The sequence below is a fragment of the Macaca fascicularis genome, chromosome 15 (genome assembly GCF_037993035.2).
Source record: "Macaca fascicularis isolate 582-1 chromosome 15, T2T-MFA8v1.1".
Lineage (NCBI taxonomy): Eukaryota > Metazoa > Chordata > Mammalia > Primates > Cercopithecidae > Macaca > Macaca fascicularis.
In genome coordinates, this window is record NC_088389.1 from 792,273 (window position 1) to 809,106 (window position 16,834).

The 16,834-nt window shown below is 49.6% G+C and overlaps 1 protein-coding gene and 1 long non-coding RNA gene across 2 annotated transcripts in view; both read left to right on the forward strand.

Moving 5' to 3' along the window:
• Positions 1–749: 749 nt before the first annotated feature.
• On the forward strand, positions 750–4,846 carry LOC135967306 (uncharacterized). Its single transcript, XR_010581295.2, has 2 exons — positions 750–883; positions 3,404–4,846. It is a non-coding gene; the product is annotated as an uncharacterized lncRNA (long non-coding RNA).
• A 1,253-nt stretch (positions 4,847–6,099) lies between these two features.
• The window catches only part of LOC135967581 (uncharacterized), a 45,792-nt gene continuing 35,057 nt past the window's right edge, over positions 6,100–16,834 (forward strand). Inside the window, exons 1-4 of the mRNA XM_074018072.1 lie at positions 6,100–6,176; positions 6,458–6,621; positions 6,948–7,030; positions 7,114–7,402. Coding sequence (XP_073874173.1) covers positions 6,100–6,176; positions 6,458–6,621; positions 6,948–7,030; positions 7,114–7,402 — 613 coding nt within the window. The remainder of the gene's footprint in view (positions 6,177–6,457; positions 6,622–6,947; positions 7,031–7,113; positions 7,403–16,834) is intronic.

The following is a 16,834-nucleotide window of genomic DNA, read 5'->3' on the forward strand; positions in this document are numbered from 1 at the left end:
GTGGACTTCAGTTGACACCACTGAGAAAACGTCCTAGAGAAAGTAAAACTTGTAGTGGCCTCATACTTTACAGAAATAATCCAACTTCTTTCTTTCATTTCTCTCCGGTTTTTGGACATGAATTTTAATTGGTTCAGGGCGACCTGTTTCTGCATCAAAGTCTTGGGAAGCTTCCATCTGTTTTTATATTATATTATATTATATTATATTATATTATATTATATTATATTATATTATTTAGAAATAGAGTCTCACTGTGTCACTCAGGCCAAAGTGTAGTGGTATGATCACGGCTCACTGCAGTCTCAACCTCCCAGGTTCGAGCCAATCCTCAGGCCTCCACCACCTGAGTAGCTGGGACTGCAGGTGTGCCACCATGTCCTGCTAACGTTTTATTTTTATTTTTTTATTTTTTGTAGAGACAGGATCTCGTTATGTGGCCAAAGCGGGTCTCAAACTCCTGGTCTCAAGCAATCCTTGTGTCAGCCTCCTAAAGTGCTGAGATTATAGACATGAGCCATGGCACGCAGCTGATTTATTAGTTTATTTTCTCAGAACTCTATGCAACCTGATTCTTAATACATAAGGAAAGAGAAGCCAGTCAAAAGTGGAAGTAGTTGCACACAATGAAAGTGTCATTTGGCACTTAGACAAGAGAGGCGGATTGTAAAAATGAAAGATCTACATGTCGCAATTGGCTGTGGGCTTGGACTCCAGCACTTTTTATTTTTATTTTTTTAGGAGATAGTGTCTCACTCTCTTACTCAAGCTGGAGTGCAGTGATATAATCATAGCTCACTGTTATCTCAAACTCCTGAGTTCAAGTGATCCTCCTGCCTCGACCTCCCAAGTACCTGGGACTACAGATGTGCCATCGCTCCAGGTAATTTTTTTTTTTTTTTTGAATTTTTTGTAGAGACGAGGTCTCCCTGTGTTGCCCAGGCTAGTCTCAAACATGTGACCTCAAGCAATCGTTCCCCCTTGGCCTCTAAAGCACTGGGGTTATAGGTGTGAGTCACTGTACCCGGCCAAGAAACCAACCCCACCTGTTTTCTATATAAAGTTTAGCATCTAGATACGAAGCAAAATAAGTTTTCAAGATCAAGGAGTCTGAAGGGAAGCTGCTGGGAGGGGAATGGGCTCAAGGCAGCGTTTTCTGGTCTACAGTTTTGCTTATTCTTGGACTTTCCAAAGTCCTGAAAGAAGCAGAAGGAAAGTGAGAAGAGAGGAAGAGGCAGGAGGAAAGGAGGAGGGCTGCACCTCTGCGGTTGCAGATTAGCCCAAGCCGGCTCAGTGGCTGGGAAGGAAGGGAGGAAACCCCCAAGGCCGAAGGTGGAGTCAGAGTCCTGGGTCCAGCAGAGACTGGACAGGAGGAGGGTGCCGGGAGCCAAAGACCTTCCTGCTAGCACTGCAACCTCTTAAACTGCTTAGGCTTTTATCTAAATTTGATATGTCCGCATTTTGTAGACCTCCAAACCAAGTCACTCAGGGTAACCCAGACAGGAAGGGGAGGATGATAGGAGAAGGTGCCCCACCTGATGATGCCCTTCTGGCTTTTATCCATTCCTGGGAATGACTCTTTCTCCAACTCGGGGGATACCCCTATGGGAGAATACAGTGGCGTGGACCAGCAGTGGAGAATTCCAAGTCCAAAAAACGATTGGCATTTTCAAGGAAAGTAAGAAATCATCCTGCATATATGAAATATTGGGAAAAAGGTTGTTACTAATAATTCTCAAGCGACCACTCTGGTGAGACTAGGTTTCTCTGGGGATGTGTGGAGCAGGGTGTATGTACCGAGTGAGCACATCCCACCCTTCAGACTCCTTCAGCTCCTGTCTACTGTAGCAGTCAGAGGGCAACTCCTGTCCTCATCTCCTCTGAGCGACCCACTCACTCATTCACTCACTCATTCATTCACTCGTTAACTCATTCACTCACTCACTCATTCACTCATTCACTCCTTCACTCGCTCACTCACTCATTCACTCACCCTTTTACTCACTTGCTCATTCATTTACTCATTCACTCACTCATTCACTGACCCATTCACTCACGCACTCACTCATTCACTCACCCATTCACTCACTCAGTCATTCCCTAACTCACCCTTTCACTCACTCACCCATTCACTCATTCACTCACTCATTCACTCACTTATTCACTCACTCACTCATTTCCTCATTCATTCACTCAATCATTCACTCACTCAAATCATTCACTCATTCACTCACTCATTCACCTCTTCACTCACTCATTCACTCATCCTTTACTCACACACTCACTCATTTATTGACTCATTCACTCACTCGTTCATTCACTCACTCAATTCTTCACTCCCTCATTCACTTGTTCGCTCACTGACTCATTCACTCACTCTTTCCCTCACCCATTCACTCACTCACCCACTCATCTGTTCACTCACTCATTCACCCACTCACCCATTCACTAAGTCACTCATTCATTCACTCACTCACTCACTCATCACTCATTTATTCCCTCGGTCACTCACTCATTCACTCACTTATTCACTTGCTTATTCACTCACTCATTCACTAAGACGCTCATTCATTCACTTACTCACTTATTCACTCACCCATTCACTCACTCACTCATTCACTCATTGACTCCCTTGGCAATTCATTCACTCACTCACGGTCACTCATTCAGTCATTTACCCACTCACTCACTCATTTCTCCTTCCCTCATCCACTCACTCACTCATTCACTGACTGACACTCACTCACCCATTCACTCATTTACTCACTCATTTACTCCTTCACTCACTCACTCACTCACTCCCTCCCTCCCTCCTTCATTCATTCATTCAGCAGCACCCATGACAGGTTCACTCTGTCCTGGGCTCTGCTGTTGCCCTGGGACTGCAGCAGGGAAGAGTCAAAGATCTCTGAATCCACGGCATTCAGAGTTCAGCCAGGGGACCTTTCGAGAAGCCCAGCAGATAGGTGAAATGCCCCATGTGTGACACTGACGAGGATGTTTTAAGAGCAGCAGGGAGGGAACAGGAGTGTGCATGGAGCCCAAAATTTCTAAGAGGGTGATCTGGGGAGGCCTCACCGTGCAGGAGACCTTGCAGGACAGACCTGTGGAAAGTGGGCAGAGTCGGTAGGGAGAGGAGGGCCTGGGTTGAGGAAAGAGCAGGCTAGGCCTGAGGTTGTCGGGTGCCTGCATGGGCCTCTGGGCAGCACCAGGATCTGAAGGGACCAGAGGACAGGCCAGTGTGGCTTGTGTGGGGTCTGTGACTCCGAGTCAGCAGAGAAGATGCCTGAATTACATCCTGATAGGTGCACCCTGACTTTGAAGCTGAGGACACCCGAGACATGGAGGTGGGGTGGAGGTTGGGGCAGAGCAGGGGATGAGGAGGGAGCCTGTTCCGGTCCAGGTCAAAGGTGGTGGCCTGGCCCTAGTGGCTCCAGATGCAATGAAGAGCCAATGGGGACTTTCCTGAGGGACTTAGATGCCAGGGTGGAAGAGCACTGCAAGGCTTCAGCCTGAGCCCCTGGGAGGATGGAGTCACCAGGAGCTGAGGTAAGGAAGACTGAGCGATGGGGGGTTGTGTGGGGGGTGCAGAGGCCTGAGCTCAGTTTGGCCCCTGCAGATTTGAGATGCCCACTCCATGCACAGGCCGAGACAGCAGAGAAGGGGAAGAGGCTGCAGCTCAGGTAGCCCTGGGATGTGCAGCCCCACATGCTGGGGCACTGGGTCATGGTGTCCTCATGGCTGGGAGCTGCTTCCCTCCTGGGATGCCAGAACTCCTTTAGGGCACATCGGCAACTCCTGCGCTCACCACTGAGGGGAAGTGGGAAGGGCAGCTGTCCCTATGCATGTTCTCCTTCACCTTGTCCTAGGCAGGTCCCAGGCAGCACCACCCTCCCAAGTGGCTCCCCTTGGCCGCTGTCTCTAGTGTTCACAGCCAGACCCTAGAAGAGGGCTGGACTCAGCGGCTCACTTCTGATGAATAGAACCAGGCAAAAGAGATGGTGGTCTCTCCTGAGATTGGATTGGGAGGAGCTGAGGTTCTGTCCACTGGAACTCTCCCCCTGGCTCTTGGTAGGTGCTAGTTCTGGCAAAGCCAGTCACCCGCCCAGGGCAGAGGGCAACCTGAAGCTGATGCCACAGAGAGACTGGGGCCTTCAGTCCAACAGCCTGCAAGCAACAGAATCCTGCCAGCAACACAGAAGTGAGCATGGAAGCAGCTCCTCCCCTGATGAGCCTGAGCCTTCAGAAGACACAGCAGCCCTAGGCAGACACCTGCTGCAGCCCTGGAGAGCCCCTGGGGCAGAGGGCCCAGTGAAGCCTGCCTGAACTCCTGGCCCAAGGAGTAATCATTCCTGGGGTATAAGTGTGTGCTGGTGTGGGCCTTTGGAGTAATCTGTCAAGGGACAATAAAGAACAAGCACACACCTCAGGTCCTACTGGGTGGAAGCTGTACGGTCAGCACGGCATGTAATATCTTCCTCTTGAATTAGAAGATTCATTGCTAAGGCCAAAGTTAAAAAAAAAAAACAAAAAACCTCTAGTTGTAGCAACATTGAAATACATGACTTTCAAAAAAAAAAAAAAAAAAAAGCCATAGCTATTCTTTTCCATCTTTGCTACAGGTATATATTAATATATGTTAATTCCCTGACTGACTGAGCAAGGGGCCAAACTCATAAGAACAGATGTGTGAGGACCGTCAGTGACCACCCTGACCCCAGCCCTTATACACAGACAAACTTTTGAACATAATCCGTAACCTTGGGGGTCTTGACACTCTAAATTTTATTGTTTTTCATTAGCTATTTCTATTCCCTAAACAATACCTGTTCATCGCAGAGAAAAATGGCATTGCCTATACTAAGCAAAAGAAAGGAAATAAAATGCTCAGAAACATTTACAGATGTATGCAGACTCACACACACACACACACACACACACACACGCACGCACGCACTCACACACAGGCTCGCACTGCGTCTAGGCCTGCCTTTTCACTTATTTGTATGTCCTGAACATATTTCCATGTCAGTAGACACATATCTTTGTAGCGGTAACAGCAACTAAATATTATTGCAGCGCATATTTTTACCATCATTTATTTAACTCATCATGTTTGAACTGTTAGGTTGTATCTATCATTTTCTGTATTACAGACAATTTGATGACAAATGACCAATCCCCTAATGTTCAATATAAAAATATCAATTGTATAAGGAGATAACGGGTATTTGGCTAAAATAAAATTCAGTGTGGCCCACCTTCTCCACATGTAACGTGCTCTAAAAAGGCATGAATAATTAAATTAGCCCTTCTATTCTCCAGCACAGATCCTGAGCCCAACTGTGGGTGCAGGTGCTTAGAGCCTCGGTCTGCTCTTCTGCCCGCCAGAAGGCAAAGGCCACTCAACTGCCACCTTAAGACAGCCAGGATTCGCCTCTCCCTTTTAATTAATAGAATAATGCTCAGGTTCACTGCATGAGAGCAGCGCTCTCTGACTTTGCATTCATCAGGATAACCTAGGTGGTTTGTTTAAAACTACACATTTCCTGGCTGAGCTCCCAGAAACTGGACTTCAGTGGTTTAATGGGGGTGTGCATAGGACAGGTGATTCTGAGGACCACGAGGGGTTAGGAATTTCGCCGTTAATTCTGGCCAAGGGAGAGATTAGACCATCCAGCATTGTCTGCAGCATATATTTTTTTTCCTCTTTTGCAATGAATATTTGATGCTCAGCGGGATGAGCCCCAGGATGAGGCACACATCCAAGAAAAATCCATGCCTCTCCATCTTTTCCCCAGGATTGCCCTTTGGTGAGACTCTCCTTTGCGATTGCTTCACTTTCCCGGGTTCATAGAACAAACCTCTTCTTAGTCTCTTTTGTTGTTTCCTATCTGTTCAACAAACACCCACTGCGCAGGACCATCCTCCGGAAAGCCCTCGAGTGGGGCCGTTTGGGAGCCCTTCTTCGTGGGGTGAGCACTGAAGGAACCGGGATCCCATAAGCCCGTGCTTTTGTAGGGGCTGCTCCCTGTCCCATCGCAGGTAACTGGCACCAGGCTGTTAAGCTGTGGATGGGCAACTGGCACAGCGCTTTGAATGTGCGTATTTCAGCACGTGGAGTTGGCCGGTGAAGTCAGCCGAGGTCGGCACAGCGTACAGCAGCGCGCCTGTCCGTAGGGAGGAAGTGTCGTCCCGCCTCCCCGCCAGGTCAGTCCCGTTGCGCCTCCTCCTATCCCACTCTGACTTTCGCGCGCCCATGCGTCTCTGAGTGTAGCGCCCCGATACTCTTCCCCACCCCAAGGATTCTTCTCCCCACGGGACGAGCTGGGGGCCCGGGAGCGCCACAGACCCCGTGGACCCAGGAAATCGCTGCTTCGTCATAGCTAAGCTCGCCGCGCTCAGCTTTTCCCACCACCTGGAGGATCCACTCTCCGTGCGTCCTTCCCGACCTCAGGCTGCAGAGAAAACGTGGGGGCGGGGATCGAGGAAGCCGCGCGCAGAGGCTCCTAGCGCAGCCCCAGGAGGAATCCTGCCGCCACCAAGAAGCTGTGCGCGCGGCCGGGCTCGGCGCTGACAACAGCCGGATCTACCGGGCCTGCCGCGAGCCTCCGCGTCCAGGTGGGGTCTCCGCGCCCCGATTCCACCCCACCCCGCCATCGGCGCTCCCCGCAAGTGCGGAGTTTCCACCGGCCCCGGCGTTCGCGCCCACTCACGGTCTCCCTTGCCCCCCCCCTCCCCGCCCCGGGAGATGCTCCCGGCGTTCTATTCCGCCCTGCCTTGGCCCGCCCAGCGAACGATGTGACCCCGCCCCCTTGCGGTCTCCCCTCCCCCGGTCGCTGCCCCTGCCCCCACCTGTGGCGCTCCGGGCATCTCTAAAGGCCCCAACCAGAGTCCTCCAACCCACCCGCAAGGGTAGCACACCGGCAACGCGGCCCCACCCCCAGGGACTCCGCCCACTTGTGGTGTTACCCCCGCCTCCGCGACCTCACCCACCGCTAGCGCGGCAGCCACCTACGACGACCCCCGCGTAGGTCCTCCTGCTCACACCCGGCCCCGGCCAGCCCCTGCCCCTTTCTCTGCCCCTTTCCCTGCCCCTGCCCCTGCCCCTAGCCGCGCCCCACCCCCGCAGCCCCTCCTGTGCGCTTGGGCCCCGCCCGTCAAGGCCCTTTGACGCTAGGGCCGGGCGGGGGCGCGGGCGGGGCAGCGTTTCCGAGTCGGGCGCACGCGGGCAGGGTCTCCATTGCCTGCTGCGCACCCGGACTAGCGGCTGCCCTCGGCCTCCTCGTCTTGGACGCGGAAGACTCCCGGGCCCCCAAGGGCTCCTTGCGGAAGTTCCTGGAGCAGCTCTCCGGGGCCGGCAAGGCCATCGGCGTGCTGACCAGCGGGGGACATGCTCAAGGTGCGCGCCCCCCTCCGGGCGGCGAGGGAGGGACGGACGGAGAAGGGGAGAAGAGGGAGAAGGGGAGAACAGGGCGAAGGGGATGGGGGAACCGGGCAGAAGAGGGGGAAGCGATGGGAGGACCCGGGGAAAGGTGGGGAAGCGATGGGAAGAACTGGGGAGAAGAGCGGGGAAGCGATGGGAAGAACTGGGGAGAAGCCCGTGCCCGGGAGCGGCAGGGGTACCTGCGGGGCGGCGGGAGCCGGCAAGGCAGCCCCGGGGTCCATGCCGGGTGGGGCGGAGGAGGAAGGAACATGGCGATAGGAACCTCCATTCGGAAAATAGTGAGCTTTCCACCCTCTCCGGTTTATGTTTTAAATTGAGCCTGGTAGAGGGGGTCGCCTGGAGCACCTTCCGGGGTCGTTCTGCCTCTGAGCTGTAGGATGGGGCCGGGCTTCCCCTCCGAATCCTGGGTACAGCGCGATCACTTCTTAAGTTGCCCCCGCCCCCCAACTCCGCCCCACGCCACCCCCCAGCTTGTCGAGGAAGAAAGGGCCGGATCCCGGCGGGCCTCCTGTCGCCTCGGGCCCCCCGCGGCGTGGGCGGGGTCCCGGCTGCTGCAATGCGGGAAACGGCAGGGGTGCTCTGGGTTCCCGCCTAGCGTCTCCGAGGCAGTCAGGCAGCCCCTCGCGTTTCCGTTGGAAGATTTTAAAAAAGGGTTTCCTGCGCTCGCATGTGCTGTCGCCTTCCGGCTCGTGACAAAACCGAAAACTAAAATGGGTCCCAGGCCCTCCCCGCCAGCCTCCGCGGACGGGAAGGAGCAGGAATCGGGGACTCCGGGACGTCAGTGGCGCTGCAGCGCGGGCTCTGGGCTTCCCCTGTCCTGTAATGTGGAAAGGGCTCTCCAGGAGGGGCCGAGCCTGGGCCCACGACGCAGGCGCTCCGGGAGGACATTTAACATTGAAGAGCGAGAGGTGGTGGAGACTGCGCTCCCCAGGCCCCAGGTGCACGTAGGGGCACCGGTGCCCAGGTTCAGGAGGGTGAGGCCTTCTTGGCCAGGTAGCCTTGTTAAATCTATCTGAAAATCACAGATAACTAAGTATCAAGTCGTCACAGATCATTTTAGTATCCTGAATGAGATGGCTACGGAAAACATGAAAACGTCGTTACTGGTTACGTGCATGATGCATCCAAAACATTGTTACCTGCACAGTGGCAGCACTGATATTTGTGGGCTTTTGAACGTGTGGACTGGAGTGTTAAGAGCCCTTCAGAGTTATGACAGTAGTTTGATTTGAATGTTCTTTTCTTGGCGAATAAATGCTGTACATTGAATTTACCCAGGAAACTAGGAAGGTGAACCCACACGAAGGACACAGGCCTGTGGGCTGCTCCAGGCGCCCTTAGGGCGTTGCAGGGCCTGAGCCATGCGCTTCCTGCTCAGCCTCCTGAGAGCCGTGACGGCGTCTCTGTTCTGCCTCACACTGGACCCGCTAGTTTCATATTCTTGTTATGGTTCCGAGGCTACAAGCGGTTGGATTCTGTGAGACACTCTCTGTCTTCCTCCTCCGGCTGCTTTCAAATGGGTCGTCTTTTTTTAGAACTGATTTTTTAAGCAGTGATTGATGGGGTGAGTTGTAGTGCTGTCCTGAACTGCAGAGGGAGCGCATTGAGGAACCTGGGTTTTGATGCTGTGCACATCAGCAGAGTCACCAGCCCAGGGCCCTGTCAGTCCCATTATTAAGCTCATTTCTTGCTCTTGTCATCGTTACTCAGACGCCTTAAAAAAAAAGCAAACTCCTGCTTACCGTCACTGGCTGAGTTTGGCAAATGGGTGTTTACCCTGGAAAGAGGAGCATTTTGTCCTCTGGAACGTCTAAGGCGCCCTTTGGTGAGGTGGTCTGTTTCTGACCACTCTATCCCGTGGGCGTCCTTCCTACTTCCACCTTCCCTTTCCGAACGCCTCCGCCTCCAGGGCTTTAACTTTCCTTCTGTGTGTGTGCCACGCAGAGGTTATGACTGTTGTGCCAGTGCCCTGTTTTTTCTTTCTTTCTTTCTTTCTTTCTTTCTTTCTTTCTTTCTTTCTTTCTTTCTTTCTTTCTTTCTTTCTTTCTTTCTTTCTTTCTTTCTTTCTTTCTTTCTTTCTTTCTTTTCTTTTCTTTTTTCTTTTTCTTTCTCTCTCTTTCTTTCTCTCTCTTTCTCTCTTTCTTTCTTTCTTTCTTTTTTTCTTTTCTTTTCTTTTTTCTTTCTTTCTTTCTTTCTCTCTCTTTCTTTCTCTCTCTTTCTCTCTTTCTTTCTTTCTTTCTTTCTTTTCTTTTCTTTTCTTTTCTTTTTTCTTTCTTTCTTTATTTCCCTCTCTTTCTTTCTCTCTCTTTCTCTCTTTCTTTCTTTCCTTCTTTCTTTCTTTCTTTCTTTCTTTCTTTCTTTCTTTCTTTTTTTTTTTTTTTTTGAGACGGAGTCTCGCTCTGTAGCCCAGGCTGGAGTGCAGTGGCCGGATCTCAGCTCACTGCAAGCTCCGCCTCCCGGGTTCACGCCATTCTCCGGCCTCAGCCTCCAGAGTAGCTGGGACTACAGGCGCCCGCCACCTCGCCCGGCTAATTTTTTGTATTTTTTAGTAGAGACGGGGTTTCACCGTGTTAGCCAGGATGGTCTCGATCTCCTGACCTCGTGATCCGCCCATCTCGGCCTCCCAAAGTGCTGGGATTACAGGCTTGAGCCACCGCGCCCGGCCCTTTCTTTCTTTCTTTCTTTCTTTCTTTCTTTCTTTCTTTCTTTCTTTCTTTCTTTCTTTCTTTCTTTCTTTCTTTCTTTCTTTCTTTCTTTCTTTCTTTCTTTCTTTCTTTCTTTCTTTCTTTCTTTCTTTCTTTCTTTCTTTCTTTCTTTCTTTCTTTCTTTCTTTCTTTCTTTCTTTCTTTCTTTCTTTCTTTCTTTCTCTTTCTTTCTTTCTTTCTTTCTTTCTTTCTTCTTTCTTCTGAGGGCCCAAAACTTGCTGCATCTCAAAAGAAGCAATTGCATCCATTTGTTCGCGATGAGCATAAACTGCTCTTTAAGGGAGACTAATTGGTAAACCCGGCTGCTGTGGGTAGAAAGACAGAGGTGGCTGCGGAAGCAGGGCTCTGCCTCTTGGAAGCCTGCACAACCTTCCTGCTTTCTTTCTTCAATATCCGCGGGGGGGGTGGGGGGTGGTTAATTTTAATAAGCCCTGGAAACCAACAAAGCAGGAAAGTGCTAAGACATTGAGGTGTGAGATTTAAAATGACAACCAGCAGCCTCTCATTCTTCCTTCACTGAGGAAGGAAGGAACCAGTTGCCTCTTCGTTTTGGGGCTGCAGGGTATGTTTGGCAGAGACACTGGCCCTTTGTGCTGTGTGACTCATGAATTGAGATAGTTCTTTACTAAGTGTTTTGTGCAGTAGGTATGAAAATGGGGAAAGAGGGAGCACTGTCCTTGGTGGAGAGGCGTGGAGAGACGCTGTGATACATAGCGAGTCCTTTTTTTCTGGGCTCCTGGTTTTCAATCTTTTTCTTCTTTTTTTCCTAACAGCTTGAAAGATGATTTTTGTGTCTTAATTAAAAGATTGAAGACTGTGGGTCAGACCCAAACTAATTCCATTGGCATCAAAGAAAAGGATTCTTTACATATTTATCTATAGGCACAATTTATTTTTTTATTTTTTGCTGAATTATCTGGTTAGTCAAATCATACATTAGAGAAGCAATATTAAAAATTAAAAAATAAAAAATGTGTCTGTAAACGTATCCCCCTTCCATTCCAGTCTTTGTTTCTGTGTAATTTTAGAACCTTGGACCATGATGTACATAGAGTTTATATTCTTTTAATATCTTGCTACTTCATTGTTTTCATGTTTAATCTTTGGGTTGATGTATCACAGGTTACTTGACCGTTTCTTACAGGTGTTTGGTTTAGTTTTTTTTTTCCCTTAACGCTAATGTAAATTTGAGTGTTTGGATGGTAGTTTTAGCAGAATTTAAGGCAGAGTCTCAGTTAGGGTGATGGATCGATTTATAGTCCCTAGTTTGAGGAGAGAGGTGGCAATATGCCCTTTCTTCTAAAATTGATATGTTAAATCACAATGGACATTTACATGATTTTGAGCACTTGGGACTCCCCTGGGGTTCACTGGTATTGCACGGTCCGGGCTGGGGATCTTCTGCTGGAGAGGCCCCCAGCGTGCCCAGCGCAGGGTCCTGAGTGTGTTGCTGCAGGACAAGCTCTGGGCTTTGCCCTGCAGCGGCCGTCGCTCTGGGAAGAGCTGGCTGCTCCAGGAATGAGGCCTATGCTCTGAAGCTCACATTCAGCAGACCAGCAAAGGTCAGCACAGATGACCTTATATGAATCATTCATTTAACAAGCATTCATGGAATACACATTCCATGCAGTTGGAACTTAGAGTGGAAGGCCATCAGTTCACTGTTGTCTCAGCAGAACTTTGTCCCTGGGTCCCTGTTGAACTTAGAGTGGAAGGCCATCTGCTCACTATTGTCTGAGCAGAGCTTGGTCCCTGGGTCCCTGTTGAACTTAGAGTGGAAGGCCATCAACTCACTGTTGTCTGAGCAGAGCTTGGTCCCTGGGTCCCTGTTGAACTTAGAGTGGAAGGCCATCAGCTCACTGTTGTCTGAGCAGAGCTTGGTCTCTGGCTCCCTTTTGTAGCCTCCGCTCCTAGGAGGTGCACGGTGAGTGTTGGGGGACCCTCCACAGGCACAATTGCTGAACAAGGACCCCTCCCAAGGGTGTCAGCCCTAGGCCCTGAGCTCTGAAGAGGAGGAAGGCATTCCTGGGGCCATCTCCCCTTCTGGATACTGAGCTCTGCACAGAGAGAAACTCTTCCACATTCACTGCAGTGAAGTTCATACTTTAGAGACTGGGGCCTGCATTCCCCAGAATTTCCATGGCCACAGGTGGTGGCCGCACCATGCGACTGGTGTCTATGTTCCCTGGAATTTCCGTGGCCATAGATGGTGGCTGTACCATGTGACTGGGGTCTGCATTCCCTGGAATTTCCGTGACTGCAGGTGGTGGCTGCACCATGCGACTGGAGTCTGTGTTCCCCAGGATTTCTGTGACCACAGGTGGTAGCTGCACCATGCGACTGGAGTCTGTGTTCCCCAGGATTTCTGTGACCACAGGTGGTAGCTGTACCATGTAACTGAGGGTCTGCGTTCCCCTGAATTTCCGTGGCCATAGGTGGTGGCTGTACCATGGGAATGAGGGTCTCTGTTCTCTGGAATTTCCATGGCCATAGGTAGTGGCTGTACCATGCGACTGGGGTCTGCGTTCTCCAGAATTTCTGTGGCTGCAGGCTGTGGCTGCACCATGCGACTGGGGTATGCATTCCTCGGAATTTCCGTGGCCATATATGGTGGCTGTACCATGTGACTGAGGGTCTGCATTCCTTGGAATTTCCATGGCCATAGATAGTGGCTGTACCATGTGTCTGAGGGTCTGCGTTCTCTGGAATTTCTGTGGCTGCAGATAGTGGCTGTACCATGTGACTGAGGGTCTGCATTCCTGGAATTTCTGTGGTCGCACATGGTGGCTGTACCATACAACTGGGGTCTACATTCCCTGGAATTTCCTTGGCCACAGGCAGTGGCTGCACCATGCATCAGGTCTTCTGTCTCAGGAGTTGGTGCCATTGTCTCTGTTATTCCCTCGCCTGACACACAGAGGCAGTTCCTGACTTTATCACTCCCAGGAAACACACAGGCATCTGTTTTGGATCCTTGTTTTATTTCCCCATCACCTTTCTCATCAAAGGGAAATTCACATCCCTCTAAAGCTGAAAATGGTGTGGGGCCCCCTGGTGGTCTTTCCAAGGCATTATCAGCAGGTAAATTAGATCATGTGGGCCAGTGTACCTGAAATGAAAACAGAAAGGTAAGTCGTGTCACTAAGCTTTGGTGGGAGATTCAGGGTCTTTGTTAGTGGCAGAATCATCCAAAGTAAGTTGTTTGTTCACTGCAGATCTAGATGGTTGGCTGTGTCAGGATTAACCTTAGCCAGTGTCGACAGAGTGTCGCTTAATCCTCACAGAAGCGTGTCAAGTACATTGAAGAATAGCTGCCAAGTTTGCTATTGTCGGGAGAGAGGCAGGTACGTCTCTCGCTTAGCCCAGTGCTGCAGGAGGCCAGGCTCACGTCAGGCTGTGCGTGTGAGTGGGTTGGATTTTTAGCACTCTGGGACGGTAAAGCACAAACATCTATTTTTAACTTGTGGGTGACCTTCTTCTGTGCTGCTTGAGTCTCTGTGGGCCTTTCTCTGTTTCCTTCCTGAGGAGTCTGTGCCAGGGTCCCAAGCGTTCTCTGGGCTGCACATCCGCGCCTGCCCAGTGAGGAGCCTCCTCCTGGTGGCTGTGGGACTGGGCTGGGCCCACACTGTCAGCATCGTCTGGGGTAAGCAAGCCCGTCCTTCCACACCTCAGTGTCCCCAGCTGTTGAACAGGGCTAATCAACTGACCGTCAGGATTAATGGGGATCAGATGCGCTCATCTCATAGCCCTGCTTGGTAAATAGCCACTTCCACTCTGTCCTCCAATGTGCTACTCTAGACTTTTTCTTTACCTCCATTTAGCCAGGTGATTCGAGGTGACAGTGACAGTGACTATCAAGAGGGATGTACAGAGGAAACCAGTGGAAGAGAGCTCGAGGAGCAGACATGGGCGCAGGGAGCACAGTGCGGGGAGCACGGCTGCAGGGAGCATAGGCATGGGGAGCACAGATAGGTGTAGGGAGCATGGGCGTGGAGAGGACGGGTGCGGGGAGCACGGGCGTGTGAAGCATGGGTGCGGGGAGCACGGGTGCTGGGAGCACAGGGCATGGAGAGCATGTGTGTACTTGCTCTGCTCTGACAGAGGCTGCCGAGCATGTACTCTGTGCTCAGATGGGTCAGAGCCTCAGTGCCTCTTTTTAAAAAAAAAAAAAAAAAAAAAAAAAAAAAATCTTTTTTTAAAGATAGGACTTCTGTCTTCCTGGTGGCCCCTTTTAGTCGATACTCTTTTAAGCCTGCTTTTCCAGAGAAAAGCTAGGAAGGATGGCCTATATAGGTTCCAGTCTGGGCATATCTGGAAGAATGGGTCTTTTTTAGGTTTGAGTCTGGCGTACCTGGGGACATCTTTGAACCTCCACTCAGAGTCCCAGAACCACGTGTAGAGGCTCCCCAAATGTCTGCTGGGACTTTCCCCTCTGCTCGCGGATGATGAAGAGCAGAACCTCACCCTGCCACGACCTCTGGGGTCCTCCTTCCTGGAGGGCAGTGCCTTGGTGACCAGCGTGTGTAGGAGTCTGAGCTGGCACCTTCGGGCTATGCTGTGCAGCGGGGGCTCATGCCATGGGGCATTCTTGTGTTCTGCACCGGGACTGGTGACGTTGGGCATCCTCGTGCAGTGTGGACCACATGAGGTGCACATGAGCCAGACAGCTCCCGGAATTCGGAGCCTGGCTCTGTCTCAGGCCACCCACCTGTCTGTGGCATTTTTGAGGGATTGTGGGGACCCTATGAGTCTGTGTCCCCACCCTCACTGGCTGGACACCTGTGCCAGGCTGGAGTTTTATGTTTCACCATCCCCTGTTCCGAGTTGTGTGAATATTTATTTTCATTACCTACTCTCATGAGCTTTCCCTTTTTTAAAAAAAAAAATCGGAGACAGACTTTGAAGTCCTCTGGCCCTACCGTTCGTGGACCTAATGGTATTGCAGAAATTATGACCTCAATTATGTATAATAACTGGGGCTACTTTAAAAGTCATGTAAAGGAACAAGGTGGAGTAGCCATTTCAAGCTGTACATCATGCTGGATTCTTAAGTGAACATTATCAGGCTTTCAACACGTTTTCTCTTTTTATTTACTTTGGAGAATATAACGGATGCTCAGAAGCTGTTGGGATTTAGTAAGAGGAAGTTATCCTTAAGAAGCTATTTAAGCAAGGGGACAGTTGGAGTAAACGTAAATTATGAACACACACCTATTCCAAACCAGAGAAATAAAAGCATCAACTGTACTGGGGTTGAAACTTGGGTGCTAGTGTGTCTTTCCTGCCCACAGTGACTGTGGCAGTGCTGTGGGCAGGAAATTCTGGAAAGAAGACTCGGTGCCAGTGGTAATTTTTGTGACGATTCATTTGCTTTCAGCTCAAGTGACTATAGTCTTACTTGCAAATGGCTGGGTCTCCACCAATGGACCACAACACTGACATAGGACACATGAGAAATGACCCTTGGGTTTTTAACAATTATTATTTTTAATGGACACATTATAGTACATATCCATGGGATACAGTATGATATTTCAATACATGTTTTTCGTGTGTAATTAGCAACTCAGGGTAATTAGCATGTCCATCATCTCAAACATTTGTCATTTCTTAATGCTGGGAATATTTAAAATCCTCTCTTCTAGCTGCTTGAAAATATACAATAAATTGTAAACTATAGTCACCCTACAAGGCTATAGCACACTAACCCTTATTTTTACTATCTAGATGTAATTTTGTATCCATTAGATAACCTCTCCCTTTCTGCCTTCCCGCCGCCCTTTCCTGTCTCTAGAAGCCACTGTTCTACCTTCCGAGGGTAGAATATCGTTTTCCTCATAGAGATCTTTAACCTTCTTGGTTAGATTTCTTCTGAGGTATTTTTATTTTTATTTTATATTTTTGTAGTTAAATGGGATTGCTTTCTTGATTTCTTTTTTCACTGGCTCATTGTTGGTCTATAGAAATGCTACTGATTTTTATATGTTGATTTTGTATTCTGTAACTTTACTGAATTTGTTTATCAGTTCAAAGAGATTTTTGCTGGAGTCTTTTTTTTTTTTTTTTAATATATAAGAGCACATTGTCTGAAAACAGACAATTAGAGTGCCTCCTTTCTACTTTGGGTGCCCTTGATTTCTTTCTCTTGCCTGACTGCTCTTGACTAGGACGTTCAGTGCTGTGTTGAATAGGCGTGGCACAAGTGGGCGTCCTTGTCTTGTTACAGATCTCAGAGAAAAAGCTCTTAGTGTTTCCCCATTCCCCATTATGTTAGCTGTGGGTTTGTCACATATGGCCTTTATTGTGTTGAGGTATTTTTCCTTCAGTGCCTCTTTTGTTGAGACTTTCTATCATGAAGCAGCGTTGAATTTTATCAAATGCTTTTTCTGTATCTATCGAAATGATATTATGGTTTTTGTCCTTAATTCTGTTGATGTGATGTAGCATGATTATTGATTTGTGTTTGTTCAGCAATCCTTGCATCCTGGGATAAATCCCACTTGATCATGGTGTATAATCTTTTTGATTTGCTGTTGGATTCAGTTTGTTAGTATTTTGTTGAGGATTTTTGCATCTGTGTTCATCAGGGATATTGACCTATAGTTTTCTCTTTTTATTGTGTCCTTGTCTTATTTTGGTATCAGGGTAATGCTGGTCTTGAAGAATGAACTTGGCAGGATTC